The 21,973-nt window shown below is 38.9% G+C and overlaps 2 protein-coding genes across 2 annotated transcripts; both read right to left on the bottom strand.

The window, feature by feature from the left end:
- Positions 1–11,988: 11,988 nt before the first annotated feature.
- On the bottom strand, positions 11,989–13,540 carry LOC308403927 (arrestin domain-containing protein 3-like; the record flags this gene model as incomplete). Its single annotated transcript, XM_080893718.1, has 6 exons — positions 11,989–12,126; positions 12,298–12,554; positions 12,633–12,729; positions 12,851–12,998; positions 13,079–13,136; positions 13,291–13,540. The coding sequence occupies 6 exons, from the start codon at positions 13,538–13,540 to the stop codon at positions 11,989–11,991; spliced, it is 948 nt and encodes a 315-aa protein (XP_080749844.1).
- A 1,948-nt stretch (positions 13,541–15,488) lies between these two features.
- Positions 15,489–20,883, bottom strand: LOC308403926 (arrestin domain-containing protein 3-like; the record flags this gene model as incomplete). Its single annotated transcript, XM_080893717.1, has 6 exons — positions 15,489–15,623; positions 15,795–16,051; positions 16,132–16,228; positions 16,362–16,509; positions 16,593–16,650; positions 20,628–20,883. 6 exons carry the CDS (start codon positions 20,881–20,883, stop codon positions 15,489–15,491), a joined length of 951 nt encoding a protein of 316 aa, XP_080749843.1.
- Between the last annotated feature and the right edge of the window lie 1,090 nt (positions 20,884–21,973).

Below are 21,973 nucleotides of genomic sequence, written 5' to 3'. Positions count from 1 at the left end.
TAAAATAAGAAGGAGTCAAATCTATATAAAAAAAATATAGAATCATTATTATTATGTGACATAAGTGTATATTATACTTCATTTGGATTAAAAACAAATAACTGTTATAGCCAAGGGTTAAGTGTGACATGGGTAGTTTGGGTACTCTAATAGTATGACATTTATTTGTGTACAAACTGTGACCAGCTGATGTATGCTCATGCTCCAGTATTCAGTGCTCTTTGAGTATTTAGCATTTCAACAGTGAGATGAATAGACCTTTGAAAATAATTTCTCATCTTTCTCTGCTCTCTTTCTTAAATCTTTTTCCAGTTCTACACTGTAAATTTACAACTTTTTTCTCTCCTTTGAAAATTTAACAACTGCACATTTTCTTGCAGACACATTTTGTGAGACAAGCTTCACAAAAACAGTTTGTGTATTTGATGGTATCTCTTGAGCTTTATTTCAAGTTACTACTGCCACTTGCTGTTGTTACTCCATTTATGCACACTCCTTTGTCTGCACTATGAATACACCCCACGGATGAGGGAAAAAAAGATGTGTCAAAGGTGTAAGCAGTTATGGGATGTCATGTTTTTCTAATGACTGAGCAAATATCTCAATGCCATCACTAGAAGAACAACTTTAACTAAAGGTGCCAGAATACTACTTTAACCCCGATTGTAAGCCTAAACTATGTCTTGCATAAATTTATCTTATTGCAAGTCATTGTCTAAAACAGGCCCGAATAGGAGTGGTTCAATCAAAGACTTCTAAAATGGTTATGTGTTTACATGCACATACACAACACTGGGTAAATTATGGCTGAGATATTCTTACCTGTTTCATCCTGTCTGTATACATCAGATATATGACTGGAAAGAATCTCTGGTTCCAACGATTCCCCCAGATGTAGGTGAGGATTGATATTTTTTATGTTGGCTGGTTTTGCCATTGCATAGCGTCTGGCTGTCAAGTGTTCTCCACCTGCTCCCCTGCTTCTAAAGAACCAGAGGCAAACGTTTTTATCTTTCAGCTTTGTGAAAACATTCAACAATATTCTCTAGCTTTTAAATACATTTAAAATAATGTAATTAAGATGCTATTATCATACGTGGAAAATTTCTTTTCTCCATCCTTAATATTATTACCTTCTTATGTCCTCTTGAAAGGAAGACCAAAGTGGATTGTTTTGTAGCAGTAAGGTGGAGCCCCTTCCCTACCACAGTGAGGTGGCCTTCTCTGGAGCATGTCCATACCTGGCTTCCTGGCTCTCTTCTATCACCATCCTTGCCACTTGCAGTTCTGAAGACACAGGGCTGCAGATGCACACCTTCATATTGCTCTCTTGGTGCAGTCAGACATTCTCCAGTGTGGTAGTTGCTGACAGCCTGGCTCTCTTGGTGCCAACGCCATTCCTGTATAGGTGAGCATGGGCTGCATTCGCCCAGTGACACTCTACCTCCTTCGGTTCCTTCTGTAACCTGCAGACATTTACCCAGCAGCTTGTTTTGAATCTTTAAGGCAGACAGCTCTGTGGATGACAACATACAAATAAAACATAAAAGAATAAATAATTAAAGTACCCATAAATTATATGTAATAAATGTGTGTTAAAAGATGCATTTGGTATGTCTGATATGCAAAAAGCTGTATATTTTATTATTTAAAACAAGGTAATATAACTGGTTAGCAGTCAGTACCAAGCCCACATGCTTACCTGTAGAGAACCACAACCTTATCTAGGTAACCTACAACTGCTCTCTGCTGTACTCATTTTCTGTGTGTCAACCACATTAACATTACTACTTAAGTGGACAAACACATGCAAATCCAGGCAAACATGGCTCAACATGCAGTTTGTAACCACACAAGAGCACTTCATTCAACAGTAAAACAACTAAATAAACAAACACATGTTTATTTTTTTGTTGTCGTTATTGTTTTAGGTTGATAAATCCTGCAATGGAGCTTCATCTGTTTAGCTCTGCAATGCTGTGCTTTGAAACCACTGACTGAACCTATGTGTAATGCATTTGAAACCAAGACTAACTGACCAAGCAGTGAAGTTCACACTTTATTACATATAAAAAAATCTAGCTGTTTAAATAAAAGCCTTTAGAGGTGTCAATCAGTTATAGTCTATAAATATGCCCTTCATTTTAAACACTGCTGTTTTTTCATAGTTCTGATGTAATACAGGAGTTATAACTGCACCTGCTTTGCTTTACAAATAGGACAAAATTCTGGTGGTTTTTGAGAAAATGACACCTGCAGACCTGTTTCTCTGTTAAACCAACTCACAATTCATTAGGTACCATTAACAAAAGCAGTGATCCCAAAAATGCTGACATCTACAAGGGAATGAAATCCGGCAACCTGCGGGTGCTGCTGTAAGCTATGATCTTTGTCTGAACCCACACATAACAGAACAAAGCCAGTCCCAGGGCGCATAGAAAGGAATGAAATGTATCCACATTACTTCAACAAAGTTACAGCTACAATAAAAAAAGGTCTGGAAGAGCATGAATGCTGCGAACATATGATAGTTTGACAAAACTAAAACATTTTAACGTAAAAATCAATGGTTCAAACCCTGTCAGCGTTTTTTATCAATATATGTACGAGCTTTCAGTGAAAACAAGAAATTTTGGGCATGACCTTAAACTTCTCACCCACAGTTTTTGTTTGTATAGACAGATTAAATTTATTATCTCTTTTATCAGCTTCATCCATCCATCTTCATCCGCTTTATCCAAGGCCGGGTCGCGGGGGCAGCACTTGCAAAATGCCTTTCAGCTACTTAAGAAATGTTTACAACAGTTCGAACAGCTAAAATTAAAACTGTTTTTTAAAAATAACAGCTATATTACTGAGGTAAACAGCGACACATGTTACCTTTGAAAATGATGAAGAGGAAAAAACAGACGTTCAGTAGCACTTTTCCCATTTTGGTGGCAGGCGAAAGTAGCCTATCCTATGGTCATGTGCTTGTGTTGTCTGAGCAACAGCAGCAGGTGGGAGGAGCTAAGCATTCACAATATCAATAGATGAGCAATAAATACAATAAATAGTGACCATGTGACACTTTTTAATCCTCTTAAGGAGGAATGAAATGTTTAAGTATCATTTAGATTTCTTTGTTTGCAATGAAATGCTTCACAACTGTCCAGAGGAGTTTAAACTATTCAAGATCACTCTTACAAGTGCTGTCCCTATTCTCCACCCATGACTGGCAGACCTTTTTACAAATGCTAACAGTACAGTTTCTCCTTCCACTAGAAAACCATTGCAACCGATACCACCTTTACTGATAAACATGCAATGTTTGCCACTGTGGCACACATGAGTTATTGCCTGCAACCAAGGTGCTACGACTCCATGGAATACTAATTAGGTTTAAAGGGGTGTAAATCTGTTTTAGCAAGACAACAAGTCTTTGAGGAATGTTTGTGGGGCTGAATGGTTATGTGGTGTTTTTCTCTGTAAAGATTCACCACATAGGATGCTATCGGGATAAAATTCCCTACTCCCTGCACATAAAAACAGCTGGAGCAAAACATTTTTTGTCCTGTTTTCAGCTGATAAATGTCAGGCTTATGATTCAAAATTATTTCCTACTTAATGATCTTTAAGCTTGGGTATAAAACATGTTTTGGTAAAAAGAACAAAAAAGTTTGTTGCACATATGAACCAATGAATCAACATGAATGAATAAAGATCTAAATTAAATGTTAAAATATTCAGTTTTATCAAACTTTAATAAGCTTATATTTATTTTTATCTTCAATGGGGGACGCAAACACAATACTAGCACAAAAAGTAGGCAATGCATGTTTTGGCCTTTGAAAAAACAAAAAATAAAAAAAGCAACATCAGTGGAGGATGTCAATTGGACTGGAGTTGTTCACCATAACTCCTAAAAGCCCAGCTCTATGTCACATTTTCCGATACATGTTACCCACAAAAAGTCAGAAACATTATGGTACATCTTGAGACAGTCTGGGACCAGGAATATATTCATATGTAGGATTTACAAAATGTCTTGACACATGCTCAATTATCCAGGTTAGGAATCCCAAAAAGTATATTCAGTTCATTTCAAGGTAACATTCTCAGTACGAAAAAATGTCTGAACAATTATCCAAGTGTCTAAAGAAATTGCTTACAGTTTATTTAAGGCTTATTCGCTTAATAAATCCAGTTCAGCTTCTACAGTCATTCATTCATTCTGATGCTGGTAAATGGACAAATATAGTGGAGGTTCTTCTCCATGGAGAGCAGTAGGGCCTGGATGTTGCACAGATGGTGCTATGAAAGCTGGAACTGAACCCTGTGAAGCAGCACCTTGTGGCCACTGGTTATAATCACTTGTTATATTTGCATGCTGAGTGGGATCTGGGGTGGGGTATTGATAAACACCTGACCCTGTGAGTATAGGATCCAATCCAGTGGTGAAAGTAGAGGATGTGAACTCGCTGTAAGCTGGAGACTCAACTGTCTCAGGCCCCACAGCCTCACAACTCTGAGCTGGAGCAAATTTAGAAGGAAGGATGACCAGTGGAAACACCACCTCTGGGTCAAGGGCAAAACTAACGTCCAGATACACCTGGGAAACAGTCAGAGATGAAGAAACTTGTAAAGCATTATAATCTGCAATAAAGATGTTGTGTTAAGACACATATTTACTTTTTATTATTTATCCACAAATGTTTGCAAAAAAGCAGGTTCATTTCTGAGGTAATACAAATCATGTATTGTTTCATACCTTTATGTAATATTCAACTGAGATGATTTCACAGTTATGGAGGGTGGGAATGGCATCGCTGGGAACTTTCAGCTGGCAGGAGGCAGTTTGCTCTGAGTTTGGACGGATAGTGTCTCCGACCATTTTGAACAGCGTTTCCTTGCTGCTATTAGTGTTGTCCTGGCAACTGTACACAGTTACCTGCTGAAGTTTGAATTTGAGCCTTGTGTTCCTGGAAGAGGAGTTGCAGATTTTGGCGACAACAGACAAGGTTTCACCTGTCAAAAGCAAATATTAACAATAAGCTGCATTTTTTTTTTTTTTTTTTTAGTCTATCAACATTTGCTAGAGCACGTTGCAGATACTTTACCTGGAGAACAAACTCCTCTGTTAATGGTAGCACAGATCTGGACCTGTCCCTTGCAGAGACCACTCATCTTTTTACGCACTGAACTGGACTGTGGACACTATAACAAACCAAATAAACATTTTTCCAGATCAACTAAATGCCTCATGTGGAGAAAATGCAGAAGAAAATACCTCAATGTTGTTTTTAGGCTTCAGATCTAGTCCAGGTAATCAACGCTGAATTCTCTTGTATGTTACATTTGCACTGTTGGTATGTTTGAACTGATGACTATCCCCAAGATGTATAAACAAAAAACTTTAAAGTGTAAAAGGTAATTCAGGTTTTTGAATCTGAAACATTTTTTATTGAATAGTTAGAACACATTTTCCAAAAATCTGATGTTTAACACATGTCACTCTAGTGTTTACCATCATTTGAGGAGTGTGTGGACAGGACTTTGACACAAAGTTGATCTCTTTTAGCACTTTCGAAGGCAGTCGCCATCTCCTAGATACCTTGGCTTCAAAGGTGTAGACAATATTTCCATGTTTTCCCTTAAAGGACGAAGGCATCCTTCTGTATAACAGAACTAATTAGGAATGCATTCATTTGCAAAAGCAAGATATGTATTAATGTTGGATGCTGCAAATTCTCACTTACCCCTCTGGGATTTTGAGCCTGAACTTAAAGATGTGCACTCTTTTTGGAAGAACAGTCCCTGCAAGAGTCGTTTGATTAACACTTGATCTCAATCTCATATTCTCAAAGTTAACTGTTTTCTTTATCTCTGCTACACTATTTAACCCATTGATACTTCCTTTTGTCTGGCTTTTGTTTTGTTTGGAATTACAGATAAAAGTGTTAATATTTTTTAACTATAGCTGCCAATAACAGATAATAAAAGACAAGTTAACCAACTTGAATTAGTTCAATCTTTTTTGTGGTTTGACCTGGAATCCTATCATGCACACCTCGATAACATGTCTTTATTTATTCATTTATTTATTTAGATTTTTGTTCTTATTATTTTGGGATATATCTTTCCTCAGACTCTTCACTTCATAAAAAGAAAAAAAAAACTTTTTTTTTAAAGTAAGGAATCTAACTGTAGCAATTTTGCTTTTTAATACAACACATTGCCAAATTTCCTGATAAATTTCATAGCTACAAACACCTTTAAGTACAACAAACTCTGTTTGACTTTGACATCCTACCTTCATCGTTTTCTGCAACCAAGTATTCCTTCACTTTGAAATATCTCCTGCGCGCACTTTGCAGTCTCTCGACAGGTACACCTACTTCTGTCCATTCTACGTTAGCGTCCCCTTTGGCTTTTACATAAACGCTCTTGACTTTGACTTCTTTTGTCAGTCTGAAACTGACTGTACCCACTATAGTATCGCCTTCAGAATAACTGCTGTTGTCACTGATTGTTTCAAAAGTCACATTTAAGTTCTTTATCGGAGACATTTCAGAGCCGAGTGAAATGCAGAGCGTTTTTCTAGGAACTAATAAACTGAAGCAAGATATGACAGGAAGCTCCGCCTAAAGAGTGAGATCGTAATTTATGATTCTACCCAATATCACAACATCTAAATATCATATAAAGAGAAACGTCATATATTTACGCAGTTTAGGGTGATGTGAGAAAAACTACCAGGCCACAAACGATGTTCACAAGAAGAAGATCACATTCACAGCAAATTGGCAGGTTTTTAAAGTATATTCCAGTAAAACCCCGAAACCTATTAAAATATGCTTATGATGTACTGGTAATTGATCGCTAGTCCATCTGTAATGGACTAGCGATCAATCAAAAACTGTATAGAGTATTGCAAATTTCACCCCGTGACAACAGCGATAGGCTCCAACCCCGGGCTAAGAAAATTGAAGGATGCTCTTATAAACTTTTGCATCACCAAAATCACTCGTCGGAGTCAGACTGGGCAAAAGCATTTGCCGTGTGATGCGAGCATTGGGTATCGGTATGATTATTCGGAGATATTCCGTCCCATTCAGCAGAGAGAGTTTGTTTTGTTTCGTCAGCAATGATTCAGATTCGTCCCATTTGGGTGTTGAAACGAAACCATCGTGTCCTTTGTGCCGAATTGCGCTGAATTCTGAGACGTGGACTGATTTTGGCTCGCCCGTGATTATGCGGGAAAAGACTTGTTTCTAAGAAAGTCTGCATGCAGTTTGGTCTGAACGGTAAAAAAAAAAAAAAAAAATCAGTCGAAACAATTTAACTCTTCCAGATTGCAGTGTAGATTTTAGTGTAAATTATTTTGTGTGTGTGTGTGTGTGTGTGTGTGTGTGTGTGTGTGTGTGTGTGTGTGTGTGTGTGTGTGTGTGTGTGTGTGTGTGTTTATTAATTTATATTATTTAATTTAGTGTTATTCGTGGTTTTAGTGCTCCCTACTGATCTGCTACTGTCTGTTATATCCTTAGTTTCTAGTCTTTAGGTTTCTGTTACTGTGCCCCATGTTCACATGTTCGTACATCTCCTATGACCCCCTGTCAGTCATGTGTCCTGGTCTCAGTGTCAAGTCGGTGTCTTAGTCTGTCTCATGTTTCCCGTTTTATTTTGATGGCCTCTCGTCTAGTGTTTAGTCTAATCAGTTTTGCTTCCTCCCTGTCTCGAAAATATTATGGCAACACTGAGAAGGCAAATCATTAAGATGTGTTGTGAGATACAGGTGATGGTGTTTCTGTCTTAGTTCTCTAAGCAGAACTTCAAAAAGCTCAATTCTTCTGGCCAGTTCTTGTCTGAGGTTCAGACTAGGAAGAACGTAACTATAATATTGAACCTGAAATATGATCCCCCCACCCACTAGGGAACCACTCTCAGCTGTGGGTTCACCTTCTTCTGCTGAACTCATAGAGCAGCAAACAACCAGTGCAGAGAAATACCGTAGCATCACTTTCATCGCTCACTCCTCAACTCCTGTGAACCATAACAAGTGTGGCCTCTCTAAACATCAGTAACTCAGAAAACATGTAGGTAAAACAGTAGGTATCCTACTTATTGCTGACTTTATTATTATTATTATTATTATTACTATTATTATTATTATTATTATTATTATTATTATTAATAATAATAATAATAATAATAATAATAATAATAATAATAGTAGTAGTATTGTGCTTGGGTTTTTAGACTCTACCAGTTACACAGATGTCTCTTCCTCTGGGCTGTTTAAAGGGGCAGTTTATACAAATGGCCTTTTAAACAGCCCAGTTTATCCAAAGTTGTGTATATACCAGATGCTGTCAGGCTTCAAATGTATGTATTTGTCCTCTCCACAGTCCAATCCATTGTAAGCCATTGATCTACTGCTTAAGTTCACATCTTCAGTTCGAAAATGGAGACAAGCATCGAAATTGATAAATTTTGCAAGCACAAAATGGTTAGTAAAAGAACGTCAAGGAATACTAAATTATGTAATAGCTTAAAATATTAATTTCCATACACAGCGCTTACCACTTGTAAATGGTGATGATCATCACAATACTGTTGATGTTCTGGTTTCTTTTATCAGAAACACGATTCAGTGAAACACAGCTGAATTAAATTCCCCTAGTCATGCATATAATAAATATGTGAGTCACATACAAAACTCATTTCTGCATGCATATACAGACTAAGAAACACATCATTTTACGCAGCCCACATTTGAAACTATATATTATCCTTCTCTAAGCTCTGATTGTTGTACATATATTTCCTCATTTACATACAAGTTACTCACTTTCACAAAGCTCTGAGGCTAAATAAAAAAATACTCAGCATCCTCTACAAACATTTGCTTTTTCTCACCTATTTGTCTCCATCTAGTGGTGGATTTCCAACAGATAAAATTGTAAGTAGATTATTAATTAATTAGTTGTGTGAGAGCTGGAATCTAGGAGTTAGCGCTACCCATAGGCGAGTGCAAGCAGTTAGGATTTCTTAATTTGAGGTGTCAGTATTTGATGGAAATCCTTTGTTGAGATTGGTGGCGTGACTGGACTAGAGTGGTCCATTGCTAAAGAGGTAGGGCAAAGATAACAGTGTTAGGTCTGAGTCAATATGGTGCTTAGTATTGAGCGCTGTGTTTAATCTTTAGGACAGTTTTGGTAAAGTTTGGTAAAGCAGGAGGAATACCCCCTGTGAGCTTTGTGATTGTTTTTATAAATATATTCCAGTTTTCTGATTTTCACACCAGACTGCTGCTTCAGACTGCCTGGCTGTTTTTAGTATTTATACTGGTTAGTATCGCTCAATAGATGGGAACCAACTGTCAGTCTGTAGTGTGACCTAACCTTGTTTTTTGTTTCCCCACAGGAGATGAAATGCTGCGGTAAGTTATTGTGGTTTCCTAACTGCTCCTTGCATGCATCGCATGTAGGGCAAGTTGACGTGTGGGCATTCAGTGGTTTTTTGATGGTTTTTCTTAAATAGTTCCCACAGTAGGGCGTAACGTATGTTATAAAAGTAGTATGTAGCATTATTCTTGACATTATTACCTAGTGTAACTCTCGTTGGAAGTGGAGAAAAGAAAAGAAAAAACAATGTCTTAACAAATCAGTGATCGTCTTTAATGGAAAAGGTAACACTCTTCCTAAATGTGTTAAAAGTGAGGCAAACAATGGAAAGTAGAACAACCTGCCCCCTAAATCTCTGACCACACTTACCACTTTTGTATGATGAAATGTATAAACACACAGAGGTGTGAGAAAACACATTGGTGCATCTCCCAAAGAGGCAGCAGTGGAAAACTATGAGCTCAGAGCAAAAACGGAAGGACATAAATAAATGCAAGCACTCACAATGACCGACCTGCTCTAACATGTGTAGATGAGTCAAAACGTTCTTTACAGTGTTTTTATTCTGAGTCTAAACTCTTGTGCAGTTCTCTGTTACCTATCGTAGCTACTTTTGTGCTGGCGAGATGTTTTTTCCATGCTCGCTCGCTCTCTCCCTCCCCACGCCCCTGCTTGGTTAAATTGTGCATATAATGGCAGAGTGTTACTGACATGTTGTGTGCGGTAAAAATGGTCATCACCACTGTTCAAAGCTCTTAAAAGCAATATATCTCACCTTTATGCTACAATCTTCGTAAGTCCAGCGTTTATCTATGGCAACTTGCTATACTATTGCTCAGGGCAAACCAATCTCTTCTCTCATCACACACAGCCAAAATGTGTTTGTCCCCCTGGATTCATCAAAAAATCCAATTAACCGTTTGCATTTTCATAATGTTTTAATATTCCAATTTGTTCCAATTCATCTTAGGAAATAACTGTTTTACCACAGAAGGCAACCGCTGATTTTCTACAATATATTAGAGGCTTTACTCTTGATTTTTTCAGCTTTGACTAATAAGTAATCATTATATTATAACCAAAAACCTTCTATAAAGCTTCTTTGTTTCATGTACATTACGATAACACATTACATTGCAGCTGCTGTGCAGGTTGAGGAATGACCCTCTATCCCTTTGATAGCACTGTGACACATACATCCAAGTTTAGACATTCACCTGGTGGCAGTTTATTCCTTTAACCATCCATCAAGTTATTTTATTGGATGTTATCAAGATGCTGTCATGCTATGATCACAGTGCTCAGAAACATCTAATTTTAATAATGAAAGCTCTCAGTTATAAGATTTTATCAGCAATTTTTCAAAACAAAAGCTTCCCATTGACAGTAATCAGATGTGAAAAGTGCTTCTGAGTCTGTTTCAGCTGACAGTGAAGGCATTGCAGTATAAAACAGTAAGTAGTTTAACAGAGACCATGTTGGTCATCACGAAAACCATAAGCTAGGAGTAATGCTAAGTGTTTTGCCTCAAGAATTTGATATGCCACCATACATAGAACAACATAAACAATTCAATATTTTTCAAAGTAAAGTGCAGCATACTCCTAAGGATAACACTGCTAAACAGACCTTTCACCTCAAATCTCTAAGCATAAACACAAATTATATGTGACATTGTTTTTTATATATATTTAAAACAACAGACAATGCATTTACATTCCAGTTTTCAAAACACTGAAAAAACAAGCAAAATTATAATAACAAATATAAAAATGTGATCTATAATTAAAAACATGTCTGTTGTTAAACAAATTGTTATGTGGAGTATAGAGAGTAGAAGACTGACTAAAGGAAAATCACTTACTTCTCTTATTGTTTGTTCTGTCACTTCTTGTGTCTCTGGTTACCCTACTGATATCAAGAGGTGAAAACTGCTCAGTCACATGATTTAACCCCCAGTCCCATTTTTCAGGCCCTTTAAAAGTCACAGTTTTGGGGTACAGCTCTGATTACTTGGTATAGTATATGGCCAGCTACGTCTAAATAGGGTATAGGACATAGAAACTTTCTGCAACTGAACACATTCATGATTTGTCCAGTTAGTCTTATTTTCCCTCCAAAATATTAAATATTAAAAACACAGTTTTTGTATAACACATTTAATTCCTTTGTGGGACAACAGCTGGAAGGCCTCTTCTGTCCTGCCAGTTGATCATCAACAAGAAGGGGGCAGCTTTATGATTCTGCCTTCTGAACCCTGTTTAACCCATACCCAACTGTGACTTTTGAGGTGTCCCCTGCTATTAATATTTGGCCCATTCACTTACACTCACAGTGTTTCATTTTGATGCTGGTAAATGGACGTATATAATGGAGGTTGTTCCCCCTGTAGAAAAGTAGTCAGAGTAGGACCTGGATGTTGCATTAAAGGTGCTTTAAAAACTGGAGCTGAAATCCCCTGTGCAGTAGCACCGTGTGACCACTAGTTAGAATTGCCACTTGTTATATTATCATGCTGAGTAGCATCTGGGGTGGGGTAGTGACCTGACACTTTGGGCTCAGAGCCAAATCCAGTGTGGAAGGCAGGGGAAGCGAAGTTGCTTTAACTTGTGACCACAGTTGTCCCAGGTGGGTGAGGCCCCACAGCCTCACCAGGCTGAATGGCTGCACATCTGGAAGGAACGATGACCAGTGGAAACACCACCTCTGGGTCAAAGGCAAAGCTAATGTCCAGATACACCTGGGAAACAGTCAGAAATTGAGAAACTTGTAAAGAATTATTATTATCTGTTCTAATTAATACATAGTTGAGACACACATTTCCCGTGTAGCATATTTATTCACACATGTTTAGAAACAAAGCAGTTTTATTTCTGAGGGGATGTGATGTCACCAAGAAATTGTTTCATACCTTTATGTAATATTCAACTGAGATGATTTCACAGTTATGGATAGTGGAGATGGCATCATCAGGAATCTTCAACTGGCAGGAGACAGTTCGCTCTGAGTTTGGACTGATAGTTTCCCCGACCTCTTTGAACAGATTCATCACCCACTTCTTAGTAGACTCATTGCAGCGAAATACTGTTTTTTGTTCAAGTTTGAATTTGGGCCTCGTGTTCTTGGAAGAGGAGTTGCAGATTTTGGCAACAACAGATATAGTTTCACCTGTAAAAATCAAATCAGAACATTAAACTGCATTTTTAAATCTATCAACACTCGCTGCGCAGCGTGAAGTTACTGTACCTGGAGTGCAAACATTCCTGTCAGTGGTAGCAGACATTTGGACCCGTCCCTGGGAGAGCCCACCTATGTTTTTACTCACTGTACCAGATTGTGGATGCTATGACAGACCACATAGACAAACATGTTTACAATTTAATGCGTGTGATTTTTAATGTGAGTTTTTTCACAAAGCACTTTCCAAATATCACATTTATAGCACGTATCAGTGCAGTGTTTACCATCACTTCCCAAAACTGTTGAAACGTCTTGGAAATGAAGTTGATCTTCTTTTTAACTTTAGAAGGCCACCACCAGCTCCTGGACATCTTTGCTTCAAACATGTACACAATTTTTCCATATACCCCCTTGAAGGATGAAGGCATGCTCCTGTAAACAAAACCAGTGGGAAATGTATGCATTTGCCAAAGCATCGTATGACAGTATTAATAATTCAAATTCCCACTTACCCCTCTGGGATTTTGAGCCCGAACCTAAACGTGTGGACCCCTTTGGGAAGTACAGTGCCTGCAAGAAACGGTCAGCAAATGTCGGCTTTGTCACAGAGCTACAGTGATATACTTACAATTTACTGCTGATCATTGAAGCCAGGTTATATTCCTTAAATGTAGTGTTTTCTTTATGTCGGCTGCACAATTTAACCCTTGCATTCTTCCTTTACCATTTCTTGCAATTAAGTACTCCTTCACTTTAAAATATCTCCTTTTTGCAGTGTGGGTAATCTGGAAATATCCTGTTCCTTCTGTCCATTCTGCCTTGACGTCTCCTTTGGCTTTTACAGAAAGGCTCTTAACTTTAACCTCTTTTGTCAGCCTGAAACTAACACTGCCCACTATAGTATCTCCTTCAGAATAACTACCGTCTTCGTTGATAGCTTCAAAGGTCACGTTTAAGTCCTTCATCGAGGACATTTCCGAGCTGAGTTGAAGACGATGCGTTTCTTAGCACCGATAGACCGATTTAAGGTGCATGACGGGAGGCTCCGCCTAAAGAGTGACATCGTGACTTATGATTTCAGATAATAACAAAAGTTAAGAGATGAGATGCTCCACGCATTGATTTAAGTATGATATACAGTATAATGAAACATTTGAAAACGTATTGCAATTTACGTAGTTTAGCAAATAGACTAGCCTACTGAATAGTGCTGAACATGAACTCGTTAAATCGAAGTCACGGTCATACTGAAAGATTCATACATCTCGCTAAGAAGACTGTGTTTGTATATGATCGCTGACAAAAAATAAATAAATAACCATAACACTACTCAACAATCTGTTAATACTCCCTCCTGTAGTTTAGGGTACATGTAAATATGTCTTCAATAAAAATAAATAACGTGCTCGTTACATAAGAGCTTATTTACGTTATTGCTGCTCATTCAAGAATTGTAAGCAAGCATATAAGTGCAATTTCAACACCATAATGCACATCTAAAGTAAAACTTCACTGCAGAGTTTGGTCATCCACATTTGCAAGTCAAAAAATACGTAAATGAGGGAAAAGTAGGTTATACACTTGTGTGATTTGTGTGAGCAGCCTTACCATGTGTGCGTGCGGTTTGGTCGCTGCTCTGAACCCAGATGAACAACTTAAGTGAACACCGCTGCCTTTCCGAGAAACGGCTGTCTGTGTAATGTGAAAAAGAGGGAGAGGTGTATAAAAGTTTTTTTTTTTTTTAACACACCGTTTTTTAATCGGTAGCAGCTAAATAAAGGAAAGGCAACCAAGGAGTACAGAGACCAGAGTAGCGATTAGGAAAATGTATTTGCAATCAGATTAATAACAGAATAAATACATAAACCTCCTCAAAAACATTGACACCTAAATGGAGAGAGAAAGAAGCCATAATCGTCTCTCAGGGGAAGTACTTTATTTTTGAAACCGTCTCAGCAATACAGCATGAGTATTCTCAGCTTGTCCTATCTTCACCTGCCTCTCTGGTCTCCCTTGCCAACTTGTTCCTTGCTCTGCTTAGCCCTCTCTCTATCTGTGCTGCGTGTTCTTCTTCACTGGTGTTTACTGGGGTACTGTGTGTGTATTTATATTGTATTGTTGCCTCCTAATGATTCCTTAATCAGTCACCGACCTTTCACTGTGTCAGTTCTTCGAATAAGTCCAGTGAGTAAAGCTGCTAACAGAAAGGGATGGTAGCCAAAGAGTACAAAAACACAGTGTAGCAGTTAAAAACATTTGATTTATTTATAATTTCAGAAAAAGCCGAAGGCAGTTAAAAACAGCAAAAAATAAAATCAAGCTAGCAGTCCATTGTTGTACATTAAGTGCACAGGTGCAGGGGTCTTAAGACAAATGCTTTGGAACCCATCACAGCAACCAGTCTTTTAACTGTTGTGTCTCACTGGGGAATGCCTTCCCCATGCCCATGCCCATGCCACACCAGTTCCCCCAGCATCCGTCAGTTCTTTCCATTTTGATGCTTCCCCTTTCTCTGCTGCTGGCACATCATCTTTTATACAGAGTAAGCAGGTGTTGATAATTGCTTTGTTTAGGAAACTGTAGTAGGAAGTCACAACTTTTCAAAATAAAAATATGCAAAATATATAAAAAGTTGCAACTATTACTGGACATTTCTATAATTAAACATGTCAGATTACTCTTTTAATTTACCCTGCATACACTCAATAAATGTCATTGTCCTGGGTCATTTTGACCCAGCATTCTTAGTTTTCTTGTGTTTTTGTATTTTGTTCATTATTTATTCCATGGTTCCTCGGTTGTTCAGTTTAGTTTATTAGATTTCCCCCCGTGTCTTTACCCCCTGTGCCCCCGTCCTGTATCTGTGAGTTCCTATGCCTAGTTTCTTTTCCTTGTGTTTTATTCCATGGTTTCCCCAGCTCGTTATGTCTGCGCCCTTTTCCCAGGTGGGTAAGCCCCCACAGCCTCACCAGGCTGAATGGCTGCAAATCTGGAAGGAACGATGACCAGTGAAAGCACCACCTCTGGGTCAACGGCAAAGCTAATGTCCAGATACACCTGGGAAACAGTCAGAGATTGAGAAACTTGTAAAGAATTATTATTATGTGTTCTAATTAATACATAGTTCAGACACACATTTCACATGTAGCATATTTATTCACACATGTTTACAAAAAATGCAGTTTTATTTCTGAGGGGATGTGATGTCACCAAGAAATTGTTTAATACCTTTATGTAATATTCAACTGAGATGATTTCACAGTTATGGATAGTGGAGATGGCATCATCAGGAATCTTCAACTGGCAGGAGACAGTTTGCTCTGAGTTTGGACTGACAGTGGCCCCGACCTCTTTGAACAGAATTATCAGTGAGTTCTTAGTGTGGTACTTGCTGCGGTACACTGTATTTTGTTCAAGCTTGAATTTGGGCCTCGTGTTCTTTGAAGAGGAGTTGCAGATTTTGGCAACAACAGATAAAGTTTCACCTGTCAAAATCAAATCAGAACATCGAACTGCATTTTTAAATCTATCAATATTTGCCGTGCAACTTGAACCTTTATTTTACCTGGAGTGCAAACATTCCTCTCAATGGTAGCAGACATTTGGACCCATCCCCGGGAGAGCCCACCTATGTTTTTACTCACTGTACCAGATTGTGGACTCTATGAAAAACCACATCGACAGAGAAGATTTTTATGATTTATTGCCTGTGATTTTTAATGTGATTTCTTTTATACCAAACACTTTTCATTTAGCACACGTTACATTTCTAACACTTATCAGTGCAGTGTTTACCATCCCTTCCCAAAACTTCTGAAATGTCTTGGAAATGAAGTTGATCTCTCGTTTAACTTTAGAAGGCCACCACCAGCTCTTGGATATCTTTGCTTCAAACATGTACACAATTTTTCCATTTTCCACCTTGAAGGATGAAGGCATGCTCCTGTAAAACAAAACCAGTGTGGAAAGTGTACATTTGCCAAAAAAAGAAGATAAAATGTTAATGAATATTAAATTCCCACTTACCCCTCTGGGAGTTTGAGCCTGAATTCAAAAGTGTGGACCCCTTTGGGAAGTGAAGTCCCTGCAAGATAAAGCTAAACACTTTTAAAAATGTCAGCTTCTTAAAAGACATACAACTATATTTACAGTTTACTGCTGATCATTAATATTTACATACATATTCTTTGAATGTAGTGTTTTGTTTATATCTGCAACACTATTCGAGTAACTACAAAATACAAGTTAACCCTTACATACAGTTCATATTTCATGCTTTCACAGTATTTAAGAGTCAAAACTGACCAAGGTCAAGAATGACCTCTTAAGTGTTTCCAACAAACTACACTACAGATAAATTTACAATCTATAAATAGCTTGTCTGACATTAATAAATGGATGATTAATCCTTAGTTAATGTTTCAGAGAGCAGGAAGAGTGTATTTTTTTAATGTTTTTTAACACTCATTTTTAGAGGAAAAACATTTGCTGTCACAGAATAGCATGTCATGTGTCATGTAAGACATGAAATTATAACAGTCATAATTAATTAAATATAAGTGAAAATGGGAAGACAGTACTGGAACTTTTGGAATTTATTATAACCATTTACAAACATTGCAACCATTAAAAATTGCCCTCACGTTTTATCATTAATTAAAAAATAATCACAACAAACATGCAGGTACAAAATGTGCTTCTTGGAAACTAGTCCGTGCATTTAAAGCAGTGTTAGGAATAATTGCATATTTGTGGTACTTGCATGTTTCCTCAGCTCCCTAAAATGGCATCCATAATCTTGTGAACCTACAAACTCTCTTTTCATCTGTCTTGAGATCAACAATTAGGACAGGACAATTAAAGTGTGGCCAGAGGGGACAGACGCAGTGCTCCAGGACAGATTTAAAAACACAGACTGGAATATGTTCACCCACACAGACCTGGACCAGTACGCCTCATCTGTACTGGATTACATCTCCGAAACCACAGACAGTGTCACCACCCAGAAACGGATCACCATGTACCCCAACCAGAAGCCTTGGATGAACCGGGATGTTCGTCTCCTCCTGAAGGCCCGCAACACCGCCTTTAGGTCAGGAGATGCACACGCCTACAGCACAGCCAGGGCTAATCTAAAGAAGGGCATCAAAAAAGCCAAACACCATTATAAAAAGAAGGTAGAAGAACACTTCTCCAACTCCAACCCCCGACGCATGTGGCAAGGACTCCAGACCATTACAGACTACAGGACCACCAAACCCTCCCCCGCATCCTCTGATGTCTCCTTCCTCAACGAGCTCAACAACTTTTATGCTCGTTTTGAGCGAGGGAACCCCACAACCACAACCAAAGCAGACATGACGCCAGACCACCAACCTCTGACTCTCTCCCCCACCGATGTAGGAGCGGTGCTGAGCAGGATCAATGTCCACAAGGCTGCAGGTCCCGATGGCATCCCCGGGCGTGTTCTCAGAGCGTGTTCTGGGGAGCTTGCAGGAGTGCTCACAGACATATTCAATCTGTCCTTGGCCCACGCTGTGGTACCGGCCTGCTTCAAATCCACCTCCATCGTCCCGATACCCAAAAACTCCAACCCATCTTGCCTCAATGACTACCGCCCAGTAGCACTCACCCCCATCATCACTAAGTGCTTAGAGCAGCTGGTCCTAGCACACTTCAAATCCTGTCTCCCCCCCACCCTGGACCCCCACCAATTCGCATACCGCCAGAACAGGAGCACAGAGGATGCAGTCTCCATCGCACTGCACTCTGTCCTCTCACACCTGGACAACAACAACACCTACGCCAGAATGCTGTTTATAGACTTCAGTTCAGCGTTCAATACAATCCACCCCTCACAACTCATCAGGAAACTGACAGACCTGGGCATCAGTTCCCTCATCTGCAAATGGTTACTGGACTTCCTGACCAACCGCCCCCAACATGTCCGGCTGGATAACCGCTGCTCATCTACCATCACAATGAACACCGGTGTACCACAAGGCTGTGTGATGAGCCCTTTCCTCTACTCCCTCTTCACCCACGACTGCAGACCTGCTGATGGTTCCAACACCATCATTAAGTTTGCAGATGACACCACGGTGATTGGTCTCATCAGTGACAACGATGAGGCCGCCTACAGGGAGGAGGTGGATCGTCTGGCTGAGTGGTGCGACACAAACAACCTGCTGCTTAACACCGAGAAGACCAAGGAGCTCATCGTGGACTACAGGAGGAATGCTGACCCACATCCACCCATCCACATTAAGGGGACGGCTGTGGAGCGTGTGAGCAGCTTCAAGTTCCTGGGAGTCCACATCTCCGAGGATCTCACCTGGACGACCAACTGCTCCAAGCTGGTCAAGAAGGCTCACCAGCGCCTCTTCTTCTTGAGGACTCTGAGGAAGAACCACCTGTCCTCAGACATCCTGGTGAACTTCTATCGCTGCACCATCGAGAGCATCCTGACCAACTGTATAACAGTCTGGTACGGGAACTGCTCTGCCTCGGACCGGAAGGCGTTGCAGAGGGTCGTGAAAACTGCCCAGCGCATCGCCGGAGCACCACTTCCTGCCATAAAAGATATCTACAGGAAGCGGTGTCTGAAAAGGGCTGGGAAAATCATCAAAGACCCCAGTCACCCATCACATGGACTCTTCACCCTCCTGCCCTCTGGGAGGCGCCACAGGAGCCTCCGGACTAAGACCACCAGGTACCGGAACAGCTTCTTCCCCACAGCTGTCAGACTCCTGAACTCTGCCTCCTGACATCTGACCCACGTTAAACTCATGGACTGAACATACACACCCCCACAATGGACAACTGTACCCTCAAACACATAATAATAACATGGACTGAACCACCACTCACAACCACTAGCACTTTATATAGCCTCTGTAGAAACTATCTACACCCTCACTTATCTTAACTGCACTACTGTATAGCTCTGTGTAAATAATCATTCTGTACATTCAATAATCTTTAATCCTACAACTGTTTACAACTTGCATAGTTCCCATTTCTGTATAGCTGTATATCTCAGATTTCTGTAAAGTTATTTATTTCATATTCTGTATAGTTTTTCATATTTGTATCCTGTTCATAGCCTGTACATAGCTTGTACTCACTACAGCCTGTACATACTTAGTTATAGAATATTCACAACATACTTCATACCGTGTACATTATAACATACCATAATAGACCCATTTCTGTAATATACTTACATATCTATACTATTGCTAATATATATTGTAATATACCTATATCACTAAAGCACTTCTGGATGGATGCAAACTGCATTTCGTTGCCCTGTACCTGTGCATGTGCAATGACAATAAAGTTGAATTCTATTCTATTCTATTCTATTCTATTCTAACAAGCTCAGAATCAATTAATTTTATTGTGTTCATTTTTAGATTTTCTTTCAGAGTTGGTACTTGTGCTTGCAAGTGCAAGGCATGAGTACTAACAGATAGGCACATACCTTCATTTATGTAGTGCTTGTCTACTTTTATTGACTGCTAAAAGAGGTTTTGAGTACAAGTCAAATTGTAATCATGCATTCATACTGCACTTTATTCCTTACATTTCATCTTCCTCACATCCATGGCCAATTTAGAATAACCAGCTGTCCTAACACATGTGTCTTTGGGAGCAAGAAAACACAAAACATAACTTTTTTGGTTGTGGGCCAAATTATGGAGTGACTTCTCTTTTTACACCTTTATACTTTTTGCTGTTGTGATTGATGGATTTTATGATATTCAATTGTACTTTTTTACTACACTGTACTATTTTTGTTTAAATTCAAAATGGATCAAATCTCAAAAAGGATGCACGGTTTAATCAGTTTTCATTAGTTTTCATTACTTTATATCTCACTTTATTTATTATAATTAACATTATTTTAATATTTAAACATTTTTGTTGTTCTTATTGTTTCAGTACAAATCTTTATTTCCATATACGCTTAACTTCATGGGCAACTGCTTTTATTATAAAATTCTACAAAAAACAACAACCTCGCCAGATTTTAAAGGTGAGAGTAAAACCTCTTACCTTTAAGTGTTACACCAATTAAGTAATCCTTCACTTTGAAATGTCTCTTTTTTGAAGTGACAGTCATTAGATAATCTCCTATGTCTTCTGTCCATTTTGTCTTTGCGTCTCCTTTGGCTTTTACGGTGAGGGTATTAATGCTGACATTTGTTGTCAGTTTGAAATTAACTGTGCCCACTATAGTATCTCCTTCAGAATAACTACCGTCTTCATTAGTCGTTTCACAAGTCAAATAAAAGTCCTTTATCGAAGGCATTTCAGAGATGAGTGAAAAGCGATGTGTTTCTCATCACAGATAAACTGATTTATGGGGCATGACAGGAGGCTCCACCTAAAAATTAACATCATGACATCTGATTTGACCACATTTATTACGACATGAATTTAAGCTGCAACCTCATTTTGACCAAAATGTGTCACCTATTAGTTGCAGAAAAATCGGGACTGCTATGTGTTTGGGTGGAGAAGAAAAAAATCTGGGTGAGACAAAGATCAGAGGTTTAGAGCACCTGTCACTGGTAACCCACAGGTGGCTTGTTTCAGTCCCTGTTTAGATAAAGATGTCTATCTCCAATACACTGGTTTTGTACAGTATATAATAACTGACAAATGAATAATCATAACATAACTCAATAGCTTCATAATTTCCCTGTCTTCTAGGTTACATGTAAATCTAATGTCTCCAAAGAAAGACAAGAATCCATCAAAGTGCTTATTATATAACAGTTTATTTGCATGTTTTTGGCTGCTTAATACAATGTGCAAAAGGTTATAAATGAAATTTCTGTCAGGGCTCTGTGTGCGGGCAGGCAGAGATGAGGATCCAAATGCAGGACTCGGAAAACGGAATGCAACTCAAAAACCTCAGCTTTATTGCTGGCAAGAAAACAAAACATGAAGTGAGGACTGAACACTGAGACCAAAAAACACACAGGCATAATCTGATGGTACGACATGACACTGGGTTGAGGACAACACAGGGCTAATATACACAGGGTGGTAATCAGGGAATGGGTAACAGAAGGGAGACACAGCTGGGGGAGATCAGGGCTAACGAGATGGGGGAGCTAAGCTGCACACACTAACATAAGACAAAGACTTTCACAATAAGACAGGAAACAAGAAACCACTAAACAAAGATGCAGACATGACACAGAGACAGACTAGACACTGAACAGAAACTGCAATACACATGAGAACCCAAAACCTAAGAACTGATACCTCACCAAGAATAACTGAAACAGATCTATAATGATAATAATAAACAAAGCACCAGAACATCAGAAAATAATCCATAATGCAAAAATAGACCAAAATATAAGAAACTCAAAATGCTGGGTCAACAC

Source organism: Rhamphochromis sp. 'chilingali', assembly GCF_963969265.1.
Source record: "Rhamphochromis sp. 'chilingali' genome assembly, chromosome: 10".
NCBI classification, from domain to species: domain Eukaryota; kingdom Metazoa; phylum Chordata; class Actinopteri; order Cichliformes; family Cichlidae; genus Rhamphochromis; species Rhamphochromis sp. 'chilingali'.
The sequence above is the reverse complement of the archived record's forward strand: the minus strand, read 5'-3'. Positions and strand labels throughout refer to the sequence as shown.